At 39.2% G+C, this 13,694-nt stretch overlaps 1 protein-coding gene across 7 annotated transcripts in view; it reads right to left on the reverse strand.

Annotated features, from left to right (window-relative positions):
• Window positions 1-1,175: 1,175 nt before the first annotated feature.
• Window positions 1,176-13,694, reverse strand: part of PDLIM5 (PDZ and LIM domain 5) — a 124,013-nt gene continuing 111,494 nt past the window's right edge. For all 7 annotated transcript variants that reach the window (XM_032685395.1, XM_032685394.1, XM_032685399.1 and 4 more), the window contains 4 exons: window positions 10,328-10,508; window positions 9,180-9,300; window positions 5,022-5,137; window positions 1,176-4,387 (listed from right to left, as the gene is read on the reverse strand). In XM_032685395.1, the coding sequence (XP_032541286.1) occupies window positions 4,298-4,387; window positions 5,022-5,137; window positions 9,180-9,300; window positions 10,328-10,508 (508 nt within the window). In that variant the 3' untranslated portion in view covers window positions 1,176-4,297. The remainder of the gene's footprint in view (window positions 4,388-5,021; window positions 5,138-9,179; window positions 9,301-10,327; window positions 10,509-13,694) is intronic.

The following is a 13,694-nucleotide window of genomic DNA, read 5'->3' on the forward strand; positions in this document are numbered from 1 at the left end:
TAGTAATTGGCCAAGACAGAGTTTTACACTGTTATATAGTCTACAGTAATCAACAAACTATTTACATCTTTAAATCCATCTTGAGAAAAGATGGAGAATCAGAGACTCACCAAGGTTGAAAGGGACCTATAGAGATGGAGGACCTTGACTAGTCCAAGGGCTGTGTCCAGTTGGGTTTTGAGTATCTCCAAGTACAGAGACTTCACAATCTCTCTAGGCAACCTGTGGCAGTGTTTGACCATCCTCACAGTTGTTCTGTCACTATCTACCACTGAACCAAGTCTGGTTCCATTTTCTTGACTCCTCTGTCCAGATATTTGTACACAGGAAATTCCCCCTGAGCTCTCTCTTCTCCACGCTGAACAGTCCTAGCTCTCTCAGGCTCTCTTTGTATGAAAAATGCTTCATGCCCTTAATCATCTTCCTAGTTTTTTACTGAAGTACAGCCATGTCTCCTGTATGGATGAGACCAGCACTGGACTCGGGTCTCCAGATGTGTCTCACCAAGGCTGAGCAGAGAAGGATCACCTTCTCCAATCTGCTGCCAATGCTCTGCCTAATGGACCTCAGCAGGCTGCTGGTCTTTCTTGTCACAAAGGGGATATCACTGGCTGGTGGTCAACTTGGTGTCCACCAGGACCCCCAGGTCCTTTTCTGTAAAACAAAACTCCATTCTAAAAACAAACAAAAAAACAAACAAAAAACCCCAAAAAAACCACCACCAACAACCAAAAGAAAAAAACACAAATAAGCAAACAAAAAACCAAAAACAAAACAAAAAAAAAAACCCACAAAAACCAGAAACCAACCCTGAAGAATGAGCCGCTCAAATGATATCTATTCCTGTATACAATCATGGCTTTCTTTTACTAACTATGATTCAGGAAAAGAAAACATCCAACAATCACAAAATAACTGAGGACAGATAGAGAATTTCAGGTTTTGAGTAGGGTTTATTTGCTTGTTATGTTTTTCAATCATAATTAAATTTGCAAATCTGAACAGCCAAAATTTGATGCCAAAGATTATTAAACACAAGCAAAGAAATCACCGGGACTTAACAGCTCGTAGATCAGCATAAAATAATGTTTGCAAAGCAGCTCACATGGCCAGATGATGCAAGTAGCTCTGTGAAGAAATAGGTACGCAATTGAACAGACTAATACACACTGAACCATAATTCAACTTTTGCTTTTATGTTTATTGCATGTTATATTAAGCATTTATATTTACACATAATCCTGAATTATTTAGTTACAATATGCTGAAACTGTCATTGTGAATCAATTATTCACTTACAAAGACCTTCTACCTTCAAACAGAGTTAAGCCCCATTCTCTTACAGGCAGTTTTGGAAGAAAAACAATTACTGACTGAAAATGCATGCAAAAAGCTACAGTAGTTATGTTACTAACACGTCTCTCCTGACTTTCTAACATGCCCTCAAAACATGAATGCTATACATGTGTTGTATGAAAAACACTTGGGAGTCTCACGAAATCCCACAGCGATGGAACTGTGCTGATTTTTGCTACGTCAAGTCTGCATTCAAATACACGTATATATGTATGTCTCTCAATGCACGTGTATATGTGTGCATGTATAGAGAAAGTATATATAAACATGTACACACACACACACTCGCACCCCAAAAGATTCTAGAGGTAAAGGCGGGCTTAAAAATAAAAAAAAATACAAAGATACCAAGATGAAATAGTTCTAAATAAAAAAAAAAAGGTAATAAATATTCAGTGAGAAATATGGCATTATTATAAAGTGCTCTACTATAATCTCACTTATTAAAATAACGATAAAAATTATGTTCCTTTTAGTTGATTTATATAATTTGGTAAAGCCATTAAATACTCATTATGTATCAGTGACTCTATGCTTCCTTTTAAATTTTAAACAAACAGATAAAAGCAGAAATTAAAAGGCAAAGCAGCTACATGAAGCAGTTCTATTGAAGCCTTTCAGGCTTTTGTCCTCAAATTCATTAACAACTGAAAAATTTCAAACCCTAGAGCACATAGATTAAAAAATACAATTCCAATAAAAATTATGAAACTAAACAAAATTTAATTGGATTTTAAGGACAAACTTAGAAGTTTCTATCTTACATTAAAATACCAAGGTTTGAATTGCAGAAATTACTGAAGGCCTTATCCTGTGCATTTCCACCCTCTTTCCTCACACATGTGCAATATAGCTCCACTGAAACCTAGTCTCCAGGTTTCATTTTTCCACATTCCACTTAATTTCAAAAGCAACCTGGCTTATATATTACTGTATTTTGTCCAGTCTGCTTCTACCCTTCTGATTTTCAGCCAAACTCACAGAAGGGTACATCAACAAGAGTGTAAACATTTCAAACAGCTTTATACCGTACCACTACATTTCTTCTTATTTACAAATATTTACCAAATTTACCAAATTTCTTCTGTACCACCAGAACTTAAAAAAAGAAACATGGTAGTATTGAAGAAAAACAACTTCAGGAAATAAAGTGAAACAGTCCCACAATGTGAACCTGTCCCAATGAATTAATAAGAAAGTCAAATATATTTTCATATTTAAATACAGCAATTTTGATTTTCTTTCCTCCTCTTTTGCTGATGTGCGTCATTACAATTGCTTTAGTCAACCATGGTGATTTTTTGTGATTTTTCCCCATGGTTTTATGGATAAAACTGTCCTTTGTATCAAGACACCCTCCCCCCTCTGCCCCTCCTCCCAACAACAAAAACACTAAATGTTTTTTTTTAACGTCTGTTGGAAAGAGTACTAAAGACTAACAACATCTCAGTTGAATAAAATAGCATGTAAATTCAGTTTCCTTCAGGAATCTGCTCTGATCCCAAGAGGACCCCCTTCTCTGTTGTGCAATTCTGCTGGAGCAAAATTCACCCTGTGCAGAGGGGCACCACCTTTTCCCTATCTGCTTACAGTTGCTCCATACCACTTAAGCCCTAATTTGAAGTTAAGTAGGGACTTAGCTGGTGCACAGGCCTTGTGCTGACTCTCTGTGTGGATGCAAAATTCATATCAAGCCACAGAACTGGTTGCTCTCCTGGCTCACAGTAAATGCATAATGACAGCATTGTCTCTCTGCTCCCTTCCAAGATCTGAGAGATATTGAGCTGTTTAACTCAATATAGTATTATTCAATAATATATTCCCTACATCTCGAAGAAAAGAGAGAAATAAAACTCAAACTAATAGAAATCATAACAGCTGAGCAAGAAAGTTAAATTTTTAGTACTCTACCTGGCACACCACCAATATACATATTCATGAGCTACATGGTAAAGAATGTACTGAGAGAAAAACAATGTCCTCATTTGCACTTCAGCAGTTGCCCTCATTCAATACCAGAATCTCACATTCTGGATATAAAACACTATTACCTAGAGATTCAGTGCAATTTCCCCTTTCCTTAAAGGGGAAAGGCACTTAAAGCTATCTAAAACCTGAACTGCAAAAAGAAGAGTGTAAATCCCTGTTCCCTTAAGATCTGATCTGACATTTCCATCGTGTCAAACACACCTTCAGCAGCAGGATTTTTTGGCCAGTGTTCTAATAAAACTTGAGTTAAGAAAGAGCATCCCATGTTTTCTTCTAAGTGGCATCTTCTAAACTGTTCTTTTTTACCAGTATAGCCACTGGCCCACTTAACTGCTTTGTAAAAATCTCTGTCCCTTGCAAACCCATCAGAAATTTAACTGAAAAGGCACAGGTACATGTAATTGTGCAGGAGGCTTTATGTATATGAATATCAGATAAAAATATTAGTTTCTGAATTATAAATTTTGTGTAAACTTTGCTTTGAGTCCCTTTTAATGGAGTTTAGCTGCAATACTTTCAGACACACTTTAAAAACATCACCGCAATAAGCGATCTGGATTGCTGAAGCCAATCTCCTTTTATTTGTTCAAGAGCAGCAAAACCAAGACTTCTAATATCAGGTATTTATTTTTATAGATACTTCACTGCTCATACTGAAACAGATATAAATGTGATCACAAAATCATGAAACCAGTACAGTAATGTGCCAAGTGTGCAGGTCAAGGCACTCTAATTGTTTGGTTTGGGTGCTATTCCTGATTCCTCTCTTTTTATGAAGCAAAACCTTAATGATAAATGCTCTGAAAAATTAGTTTACAATACCCTCTGAAAGTTTCCCCATCTCTCTTCCATTTTAGAAAAATTGTATATAAATAATTTTAACCAATTATTGAACATGGACATTTTAACCTTTCTGCTCAGTACATTTGTTACACATGATGAGCTCCAAGCATCAGATATTGATAGAATGAGCGTGTTTCTTGCACAGTGGCTTGTCCTTCTTGGAGAAGAAAGTCTGGCCCTCCAAACTGTCACTACATACCTGAAATGGGATAAAAAAGAACAGATCACCCAATTCAGATGGATGAATTTCACCACAATTATTCAGAATGCCAAATCATGGTATTGTTCTATGCACAAACATATTCAAAGAATAAGAATTACCTTTTTCTTAGGGATACTCTTTTTGATGTAATACTAGTGGTTGGTAAGCATAATCTTTCTTTAAGACAACAGGTTTCTAACTGGGAGCAGAGTTAGGTTCAGCATTAAAAAACAAAACAAACAAAACAAACCCAACCCAATCATTAAGATTAGGGTTGTTGGTTGTTTTTTCTTGGTCATGCAATATTAGCAGGCAAGACCTTGGCTACAGTGTCTTTATGTCAAAAGCACTCTTGCTACTTTGGAAACGCAGCCCATTCCTGTATGACCTTCAACACTTTCTCCAAAGAAGTAAACGTCATGGGTTAAATGCTAGGACACGTGGCTGCAACCCAGGACAACTTCTCCTGGACCTGTGCCAAAGGCTTACAATAGCAACACACCTTCCAAATAACTTTTCATTTGGGTCCAGGAGATTGAAAGAGGTTAGAGCTGTTAACTCCCATATTGGTCAGGTTAGCACAAGCGCTGCTGCCACAGGTTTGTTTAAAATGTAGACTGGCTTTACTTACGGAGCATACAAAGCAAGTGTCGTGCCAAGTGTGGCCCAGAGCCTCAAGAAACCTGTCTCCAGCTTCAATGGGGAATTCACAGCCATGGCACATGGTACCAAAGAGGGCATAATAATCTGCGAAGAGATACAAACAGATTTTAAAGCATATGCAGAAAAACAAGACTGACCCTTTGAAAACTTTGAAAGGCAATATATTTATTACATTTAACAAAAAGTATCACTAGGGTGTCAGGATGGTTATTAGCGACCAGACTCTCTGAAGTGTATTTCCACCATTCATTTTTAAGCACTGGATTGACTTGGTGCCTCTGAAGGCTTCCTGGACTTAGCAGAGAAAAACTCCTCTAGGAGTATGAGGGAGCAGGGACTAAAACAAATGGCACTGAATCGTTCGTATTTCTCAACCAAGCAGAGCTTCAAAAAGAGAGAGCAGAGCAGACTAAGAGAATAAAATACATGTATAAAATTGGGTGGGAGGCACTGACAACTCACCCCCATCCCCACAGTCTTAGTGTGTGACACTGCTTTTGCCCCATCTCAAGGGCTGCAAGTCACTCCTTTGTTGCCCACCTGCGCAGGTCTAAATTTCACCTCAAGTTGTCGGGTCTTTTTCACGTATTTCAACTCTCAAACACCCCATTCTAGAAAGGAAACGTTTTATTCCTGCACAGAAGACAACCGCATTCGTGCTATAACATGAGAGCATTTGGGATCAGCACACATCATGCAAACATTATGTCTTCCTAAGATGAACTACAGACTGACAGACATAATGAAGCTTTGGACTCCATCTACCAGTAAGTAAGTGTTACTACCATAGTAACACTCTGCCTCTGACAGAGAAATTAGATGCCAGGGGTTGTTTTCAAAGGAGATATATAAGGAATGGGAAGAGGGGTAGAAGTGGGTTTTGTTTCTCTCTAGATTATACAGATCTGCTACAGATCTTCTGAAGCTCTAGTGCTTACTGCAGCAGAGCCAGTGGAGGATTATAAAATGTGTCAAGCCCAAGAACAAAGTCCTGTTTTCGCTTAGTGAGACCGTGTTTTGTGTGATGATCTCCCTCAAAATGCACTATCATAGGAGACATATCAACAGGATAGGGAACACAAGTGCTCTAGAAAAGCAAAGCCCTCTGGCTGCCAGTGGCAAGAAGCTGCTTCACTGATCACCTTCATTAATCCATGCTACTGGGATGAGTTGCAAATGTTTAAGCAGAAGAAAGACCATAAAAATATCAAATGTTAGGACACGCTTGTGCAAAACCCCTGAAGGACACGATCTCCTGACCATACTGTTTCAGGTCTTTGCCTTTGTGTTCATACAGAATCTTACTGATATTTTCCTGGTGCCAGGAGTTAAAGCCTTTTATAAGTTGGTCTGTGGTTTGTGTTGATAAGTTTATTCGCTTTTCTTTTGAAGAAAGGGCAATAGATAAGGCAGAATGAAGGGCATCAGCTTTCTTTTGCTTTTGCATGCTTGAATTGCGATACCACAGAAGCCTTCCAAGTAAGACTTCTCATACGGTGACATATCGGTGCTTCCTGCATACTGCATTTTCAAAACCAGGTTACTAACTCTGCACTTAAAAAAAGTTCAAAGTTGTAGATATTTGGACTTTTAATTTAATTTTAGCCCTGACATCCAAACCCAGAACATTTTTCAGATTAAACACCCTTAAAACTAATAGCTGATGCTGTTATCATTTCAAATACAGATTTAAAATTAGAACCCTCCTTTATGCTAGGAAGCAGGAAAGTTGGAAATGACATTTACTCCTTATTTCTTTAAAATTAGTCTTAGACTCATAACTCCAGCTGGACTGAAAGTCTTTGAAGAATTAATATATCTCAAATTAACATCTAGTTAGAGAACCAGAGCCATTACAAAGTATCGCTGCCAATAACACCTCACAGAATGTGTCTACATTAACTTGTGCTAGCAACTTTCTATCTTTGAAATAAACTCTGCAAGAAGTGTAGCATACTTGACATTTTATCACAGTTTTTCCTGGTCACAGTATTGAAATACACACATTTGTGCACAGGAGTTGTAACAGTAGCACAAATCAATGCACCGCACGACATATGGATTATTTGGTGGCAGGAACAAGAACTGAACCTTAACAGAACAAACCCGGTCACAAGCTTTCCACCCAAAGGGGAGTTATTGATTCCTCCAGTACTATTTTTGAATCATCAAATGGTTCCAGGATTAGGGGCTTCAGATTGCTTCAGGATGAAATTTCACCATGCTGTCACATTGGAGGATGCTGCTCGTATACCCGTATCCTCTGCTGCTCCACGGATTCAATAGGAGCAACACGTTACCCTACTTGTGTCACCAAGTTAGCAATAACCTACTGTGTCCTTTTGTATCTGCCAACACCTCGTTAAAGCTGCTCTGACAACAGAAATTTTGGATAAATTTTGCCTGCCTTCTTCATCCTTACAGCACCTAGCATTCTCCACGGCACCCGCTGCAAACAACTGTGGGATCAGCCCAGAAGGAAATCTTAGCTCCAAAGAGGTCATTAGAATTTCATGCTAAGTCATTTCCTGGTCAATCCATTTCTACCTCTAGTTAAACTGTAATGCTCCTAAGAGTAGAAGGAAAACGATAAAAAGGATCCAGCTGACAGTTCCAACACAGGTGTAAGCAGCACGCAGTGTGAAAGTAGATAATTTTGATATATTTTTGTCTCTTTTCCGTTTTAAAAGGAATTGTTTTACAAATTATTTCTTTCTTTCCTAGGTCAGAGGGGTACATGGAAAGTTTTAAGCAAATTAGCAAATCAACATAAATAAAAACTGTTCATATTAATAATAATAGGTTGACAAGAAGCTCAACATGACTTGGCAATGTACGCTTGCAGCCCAGAAAGCCAAAAGTATCCTGGGCTACATCACAGGAGAAGTGGCCAGTAGACAAGGGAGGGGATTCTGCCCCATGTACTCTGCTCTGGTGAGACCCCACCTGGAGCCCTGCATCAAGGTACTGGGCTTCCAAGATAAGATGGACATGGACCTGCTGGGGCAAGTCCAGAGAAGGTCACAAAGATGCTCAGAGGGCTGAAGCACCTCTCCTATGAAGAAAGGCTGAGAGAGTTGAGGTTGTTCAGCCCGGCAAAGAGAAGGCTTCAGCGAGACCTTACAGCAGCCTTACAGTACCTGAAGTGAGCCTACAAGAAAGCTGTAGAGGGACTTTTCACAAGGGCGTGTAGAAACAGGACAAGGAGGAATGGTTTTAAATTAAAAAAAAAAAGCAGGTTTAGTTTGGATATTAAGAAGAAATTCTTCACTGTGAGGCTGGTAAGGCACTGGAACAGGTTGCCCAGAGCAGCTGTGGATGACCCATCCCTCTAAGTATTCAAGGCCAGATTTGGTGGGGCTTTGAGCAACTTGATCTAGTGGAAGGTATCCCTGCCCATGGCATGTGATATTGAACTAGATGATCTTTAAGTTGCCTTCCAACCCAAACCACTCTATGATTCTATAAAGAAAGTTATAATTAGCTGGAAGTGCTAAAAACCAATCCAGAATCCCTCTGAACTTCTAAGCCACATCATTCATGTAATATTGCTCATCAGGCTTTCGAGTGCTATAATTGTTTCACTGCATTTTTCCTGACAGCCTAGTTTTTTTTTATCCCAAGTGTATGTACAACAGATGTTACCCTAGATCCTGCAAAAAACCTACCTGGACAGACTGCTTTCTCTTCGAAGTCCCTCAGGCTGTGAATGAGGTTATTCAGAGTAAAACACATTACTCCACTGGCATTTACTTGTGTTTAGTAAATAAGCAGATTTACATAAACTTCAGATTATTTTAAACCAGAAAGTCACCCTAAAATTAACACTCTGATGTATCACTGATACCTACAGCTGAGGGCTTAACAAGAAAAGGTAAAATCAGTGACATGAAGCCTGTTGCTGTCAAAGCTGATGAAGAAATTCTCATCAATTTCTCCTGCTGCAAACCCAAAGTGTTGTCTACAGCAGTTGTTGCTACTTTGAGTCGACATATCAAAGTTACATGAATTTGCTGGGGCACTTCTGATGTGAGGCTTGAGGAAAAGAATTTTATTTTTTTCCCAGCCTTATTGATCTCTGCTTCCCTGCACAGCTGCAGTAAACTTTGGTTATGTTGCTTCTTACCCGTCTCACAGTAGGGATCGCCATCTTCTAAGTGGAAGACATTATTGCGGATGGGGTTATGACAGGCCACACACACGAAGCAGGAAACGTGCCAAGTTTGTTTCAAAGCATTTATTACTTCCTGTGGGGATGAGAAAAAGTGTTATGAACACATTATTTTGATGTGATGACTAGATTGTGGTAACAATACCTCCACACTTGATTCATTTCAAGAATACTTTGTTTCCTACTGCTACTTTGAAAGTGGGTTGTGCACAAAAGTTCTGGGATGTTAAACTTAATGAGGTGCTTTATTTATGGTACATCTACTTATTTTTCATGAGCAATCTTTCGGGGTTTTTGGAAGGTTCAGCGTAGAGTTGGACTGGTTTAACAACTCATTTGTTCACTTATTTAATTTTAATTAGGGTCTCACCTACAACAGTCCCCTGAAATAAGAAAAGCAGCATCTCTGCCTTCTCCTGAAGTCTGTGAAGTTAATCAAAAGACATCACATAGAAAATTATGACTGCTCTGTGTTGTTTTGGAAGATGCTACAGTGCCAAATATGACTTGAGAATTGTGCTGCCAGAGCCCTGCATGACCCCAGTTACACAAGAATCCAGACACGTTGCTGCCTGCAGTAAAACAGCGGCCAATCAGCTGGCAAGCTCAAATTAGCAATATCAGTGCCGAGTAGGATAACACGTCTTTCTATCTGCATTACCACTGGGAATATTTCAGTACTTCACATCTAGCCAACCACTGTGTTCTTCAATGCTCAGCTCAGCTAAGAAGATTATTTCTTTTTATTCCCCCCTGCCCCCATTCTGTAAAAAGTTGCCAATTAAAAGCATTTTGCTCAAGAAAATTTGGTAACCAGAAAATTTGGTAATCAGAAAATTTGGTAAACAGCTACAGAACAGCTTCATGAAAACAGGAGCTGAACTTGGAAGAGCCTTTTCTCTTTTCTCAAAGAGGTTGAAAAGGTTGAACATTAGAAGAGCCAAAACCATAATTTGTATGCAATGGGAGCTAAAAAGGTATGTTAAGAGTATGTTTGAAAGAATGCAGACTGGGACAGATAAAAGAGAATTTCATTGCAGAGACTCACTGAACACTGTTGTTATTGTTCCCACCAAAAAACAGGCCACTTGCTGGTCACTTACCCCAAGGATCTTCCTCTGGCACTTTGAACACTCAGGGGCAAAGAACTTCTCATAGCAGACCTCACAATACAGCATTCCTTTCTCTTCCACAAATCCAATGTAAGCCATGGAGGTTTTGCAATGGGCACAATTGAACTCCTCTGGATGCCATGACTTTCCCAAAGCCACCAAAAAGGGTCCTCTGATCAGAAAGAAGAGATATTGTCAGCAAATACTCCTAGGTTGGCTCCAGCGAAAGCTGCTAATAGGCTTAATCTACAATACCTCTGAGTCATTACTACCAGTACATACCATTGTCTCTATATTCATCTGAAAATATATTCAGCACGCTAACTTCTTTAATGACCATATTTACTTTAGTGAGGTATTTTCAAGGTCCCACTAACACTCAACCTTCCAGAATACAGGTTTCAGGTGAACTTAGTGGTTCAAGTTTATCTCTCTCACCAGAATTCTTGTTTTTTTCCAAGGCCAATAAAGATGTCATTCTTTCAAGAACTGCATCACTTTTTTTCTGATCTAGCACTTCACTGCAAAAAAGAAGTGTCAGGTACTAATATCACCACCTGCTGCTAGACATTTTTTTGGAAATCAAGTAAGCTACAAGAATGTTCTTGTGTAGGATTTTCATATGAACAAAGCAACAGCAATAAAAAAAACAACAGGAAAAAAACAACAACAAACAAAACACCCAAAAAACCACCTTGAAATACGCTTATGTTGACTCCAAGATAGGAATATAAGCAGGGTGAGAACAGAGGGCACCTTCATTAAGGGTAGAGGGTAATTATTTTTATTTCTCTTCTACAATTTCTCTGGTAACGTTATGTATTTTTAATAGGATGAGAAGTCAAAAACAAGGGACTCAAACAGATTTAGGATAACTCAAAGGCCTTGTAAGATGATGAACATATATGTAATCTGAGACAGTTTCTTCTATTCACCTCTGATTACTGGAGAGAACACAGTGAAAAATGGCTCCTGGGGAGAGCAGCCTGGAGCCCTTTAAGGAGGGAGCTGGGGCTGAGCACAGCTCTCCAGCCCCCTGCTCCCAGCGGATGCCTGAGCAGTGCAAACACTGACCTAACCCGATACCCTCCCTGCTCTACAAGCACCTTTTTACATCAATGCCCTTTCAGTTATGTACTGATCAAACAATACAAGCCCTTATGTACAACAAAGTGCTCTCAGTGCGCCGTGTCAGCACAGGCTAATTTAAGAGATTCATTAACACGGGGCTGACACCAAAGAGGCTCTCCCGGATCTAGGTAGTATTGAGTTTCTGGCCATCTGCACCGAAATGATAGGCTCAGTTAGCTCTGCAATGGAAAGCAAGTGTGCTAGCAACAGGAGGGGAAGGAATTTTTACATCTGCTGCATTTAGCTCTCCAGAGTTTACAGCTCTGACATGTTGAGGTTAGCCATTCAGGACAGTGTGCAGGAACCCAGATGGATGGGGAACAGCCTGGGAGTGCACCTACAGAGTTCCTTTCCCAAAGTCTCCAGACAGCTGTGGTTGTGCCCTGTACAATGTCTATGAGGTGTTCCATTAGCGGACTGGCTCCCTGTGCACACATGTCCAGAAGAACACTTCCTAAATACAATTTTACTTTCAATCAGGTTGTAGTTTAAACATGTCAAGCTGATACTGCAGCTTAATGATACCTGCAACCTAAAAGCTGCCCTAAAGCATGTGGAGAAAAGGAAAAAAAAAAAAAACCAAACCAACACCTGCCACGTAAAATACACTAAAACATGATATTCAGAACTTGGAGGTGTTCCCAGTCTCAGTATAATTTTGCAATCAAAATGATAGTTTCCAGTAATGAAAGGTATTTATTTGCTGTATTAAATTGAAAACGAGTTTAAAGTCCCAACTTGAGTAGAGGGGATGCGTGCCCACACTCATGCAATGTGACAGGAAGTAGATAGGGGGATGAAATGTTAGGAAGATGGCTGCAGATGGCTTCAACATTCCTTCTCCATTTAAAAACAAACCCAAGAAAAATCCCACATGCCTCCGTCAACCAGAACATATTTTTAAAAGTAGTGCTAAAAAACCATGCTCCTACCATCCACATGGGATATGAGATGACCCAACTGGTAACGGTTGGCTATGAATGTGCCTCTATCCCAGGTTACTTTGACATGTTAAGCATTTCTGAACAAACTTCTGACAATACCATCTAGGCCACATGAAATGAACTCACAGATGAAAACAAACTAGTCACTTATTTATTATTTTTTAAAAGGGATTTTATTTTAAAAGGGATTATATTTTTAAAAGGATTATTTATGAGAGTATTTACAGAATTTTATGCCCCAAAGGATCCCGATGTACAGAAATTTGGTAGTCACCTCAAACATCTGGGCTCTTCGGGAAAAACTGGAAGGAGAGTTAACGTACAGGGAATATAAGTCCAATTTCAATGTCTTTACACTTGTAGCTAAATATAACTTCATCAGTATGGTCGTGATGTATTATATTAGTATGCCAATAATCTAGTTTCTCATGTGGCTTGTATTATGATAGCCAGCAAGAACTGAAATTTGGCGGTAGAGAGATCAAAAGGATTTCCACATCTGGCAGGTAGGCCAATCACTTTACATTTAACCATACAGCAGTCTATAGTCTTGGAATTGTCTTCCTCTCCTCACCTCAAAATGCCACAGTATACAATTTGCGTACAAGAGATGCTGAAGGGAAGCATCGTTTGTACTTTTTCCCTTTTGCCTTTTAAAACAATTAAGCTTTATGAAAAGGTGGAAAGTCAAACCATCATTTACAAGTAGACATGCCAAAGAGTATGTTCTCAGTGGAGATCCAGTGAAAACACATTTGGACTTCAAAGAAAGAGTCAACTCTGCAGTGCAGAACTTGGTAAGACTGCCTGGGAACCAGAAGTCTTTATCAGGAAATGCCAGAAGTCTGCCAGACTGTCACAGCGAGCAGATCAAGAGAAATTTACTTTGCCTCCAGCTTTGATTCTACATGGAAAGAAAAGCTTACTTAATGTAGCTTTGGAAAAAAAAAGGAACCTTCAGACAATCACTAAATGAATAATTAAAGATATATTAAAAAGTTATAAGGTGTCTCTATGAAAGGTTTTGCCTCGACCAGCCAGGGTTATTCTATGCCTGAGTGTAAAGTAACCAACTCCAGAATGCATTTTGTTCTCAAAACAGATGTACAATGTAATGTCACTTGATCCTCCTCCTACCTTTTCATAGGTAATACTACCACTGAGGGCATGAAGTGTAATTATGCTAAAACCTGAATTAAAATGCCATTGTAGTCTTCCAAATTCACTGTATGTTGCGAACATGAGGCATATTTGGCATTGATTAATGCACATCAACTCATCCT

Source organism: Chiroxiphia lanceolata, chromosome 4 (genome assembly GCF_009829145.1).
Source record: "Chiroxiphia lanceolata isolate bChiLan1 chromosome 4, bChiLan1.pri, whole genome shotgun sequence".
Taxonomy (NCBI): Eukaryota; Metazoa; Chordata; class Aves; order Passeriformes; family Pipridae; genus Chiroxiphia; species Chiroxiphia lanceolata.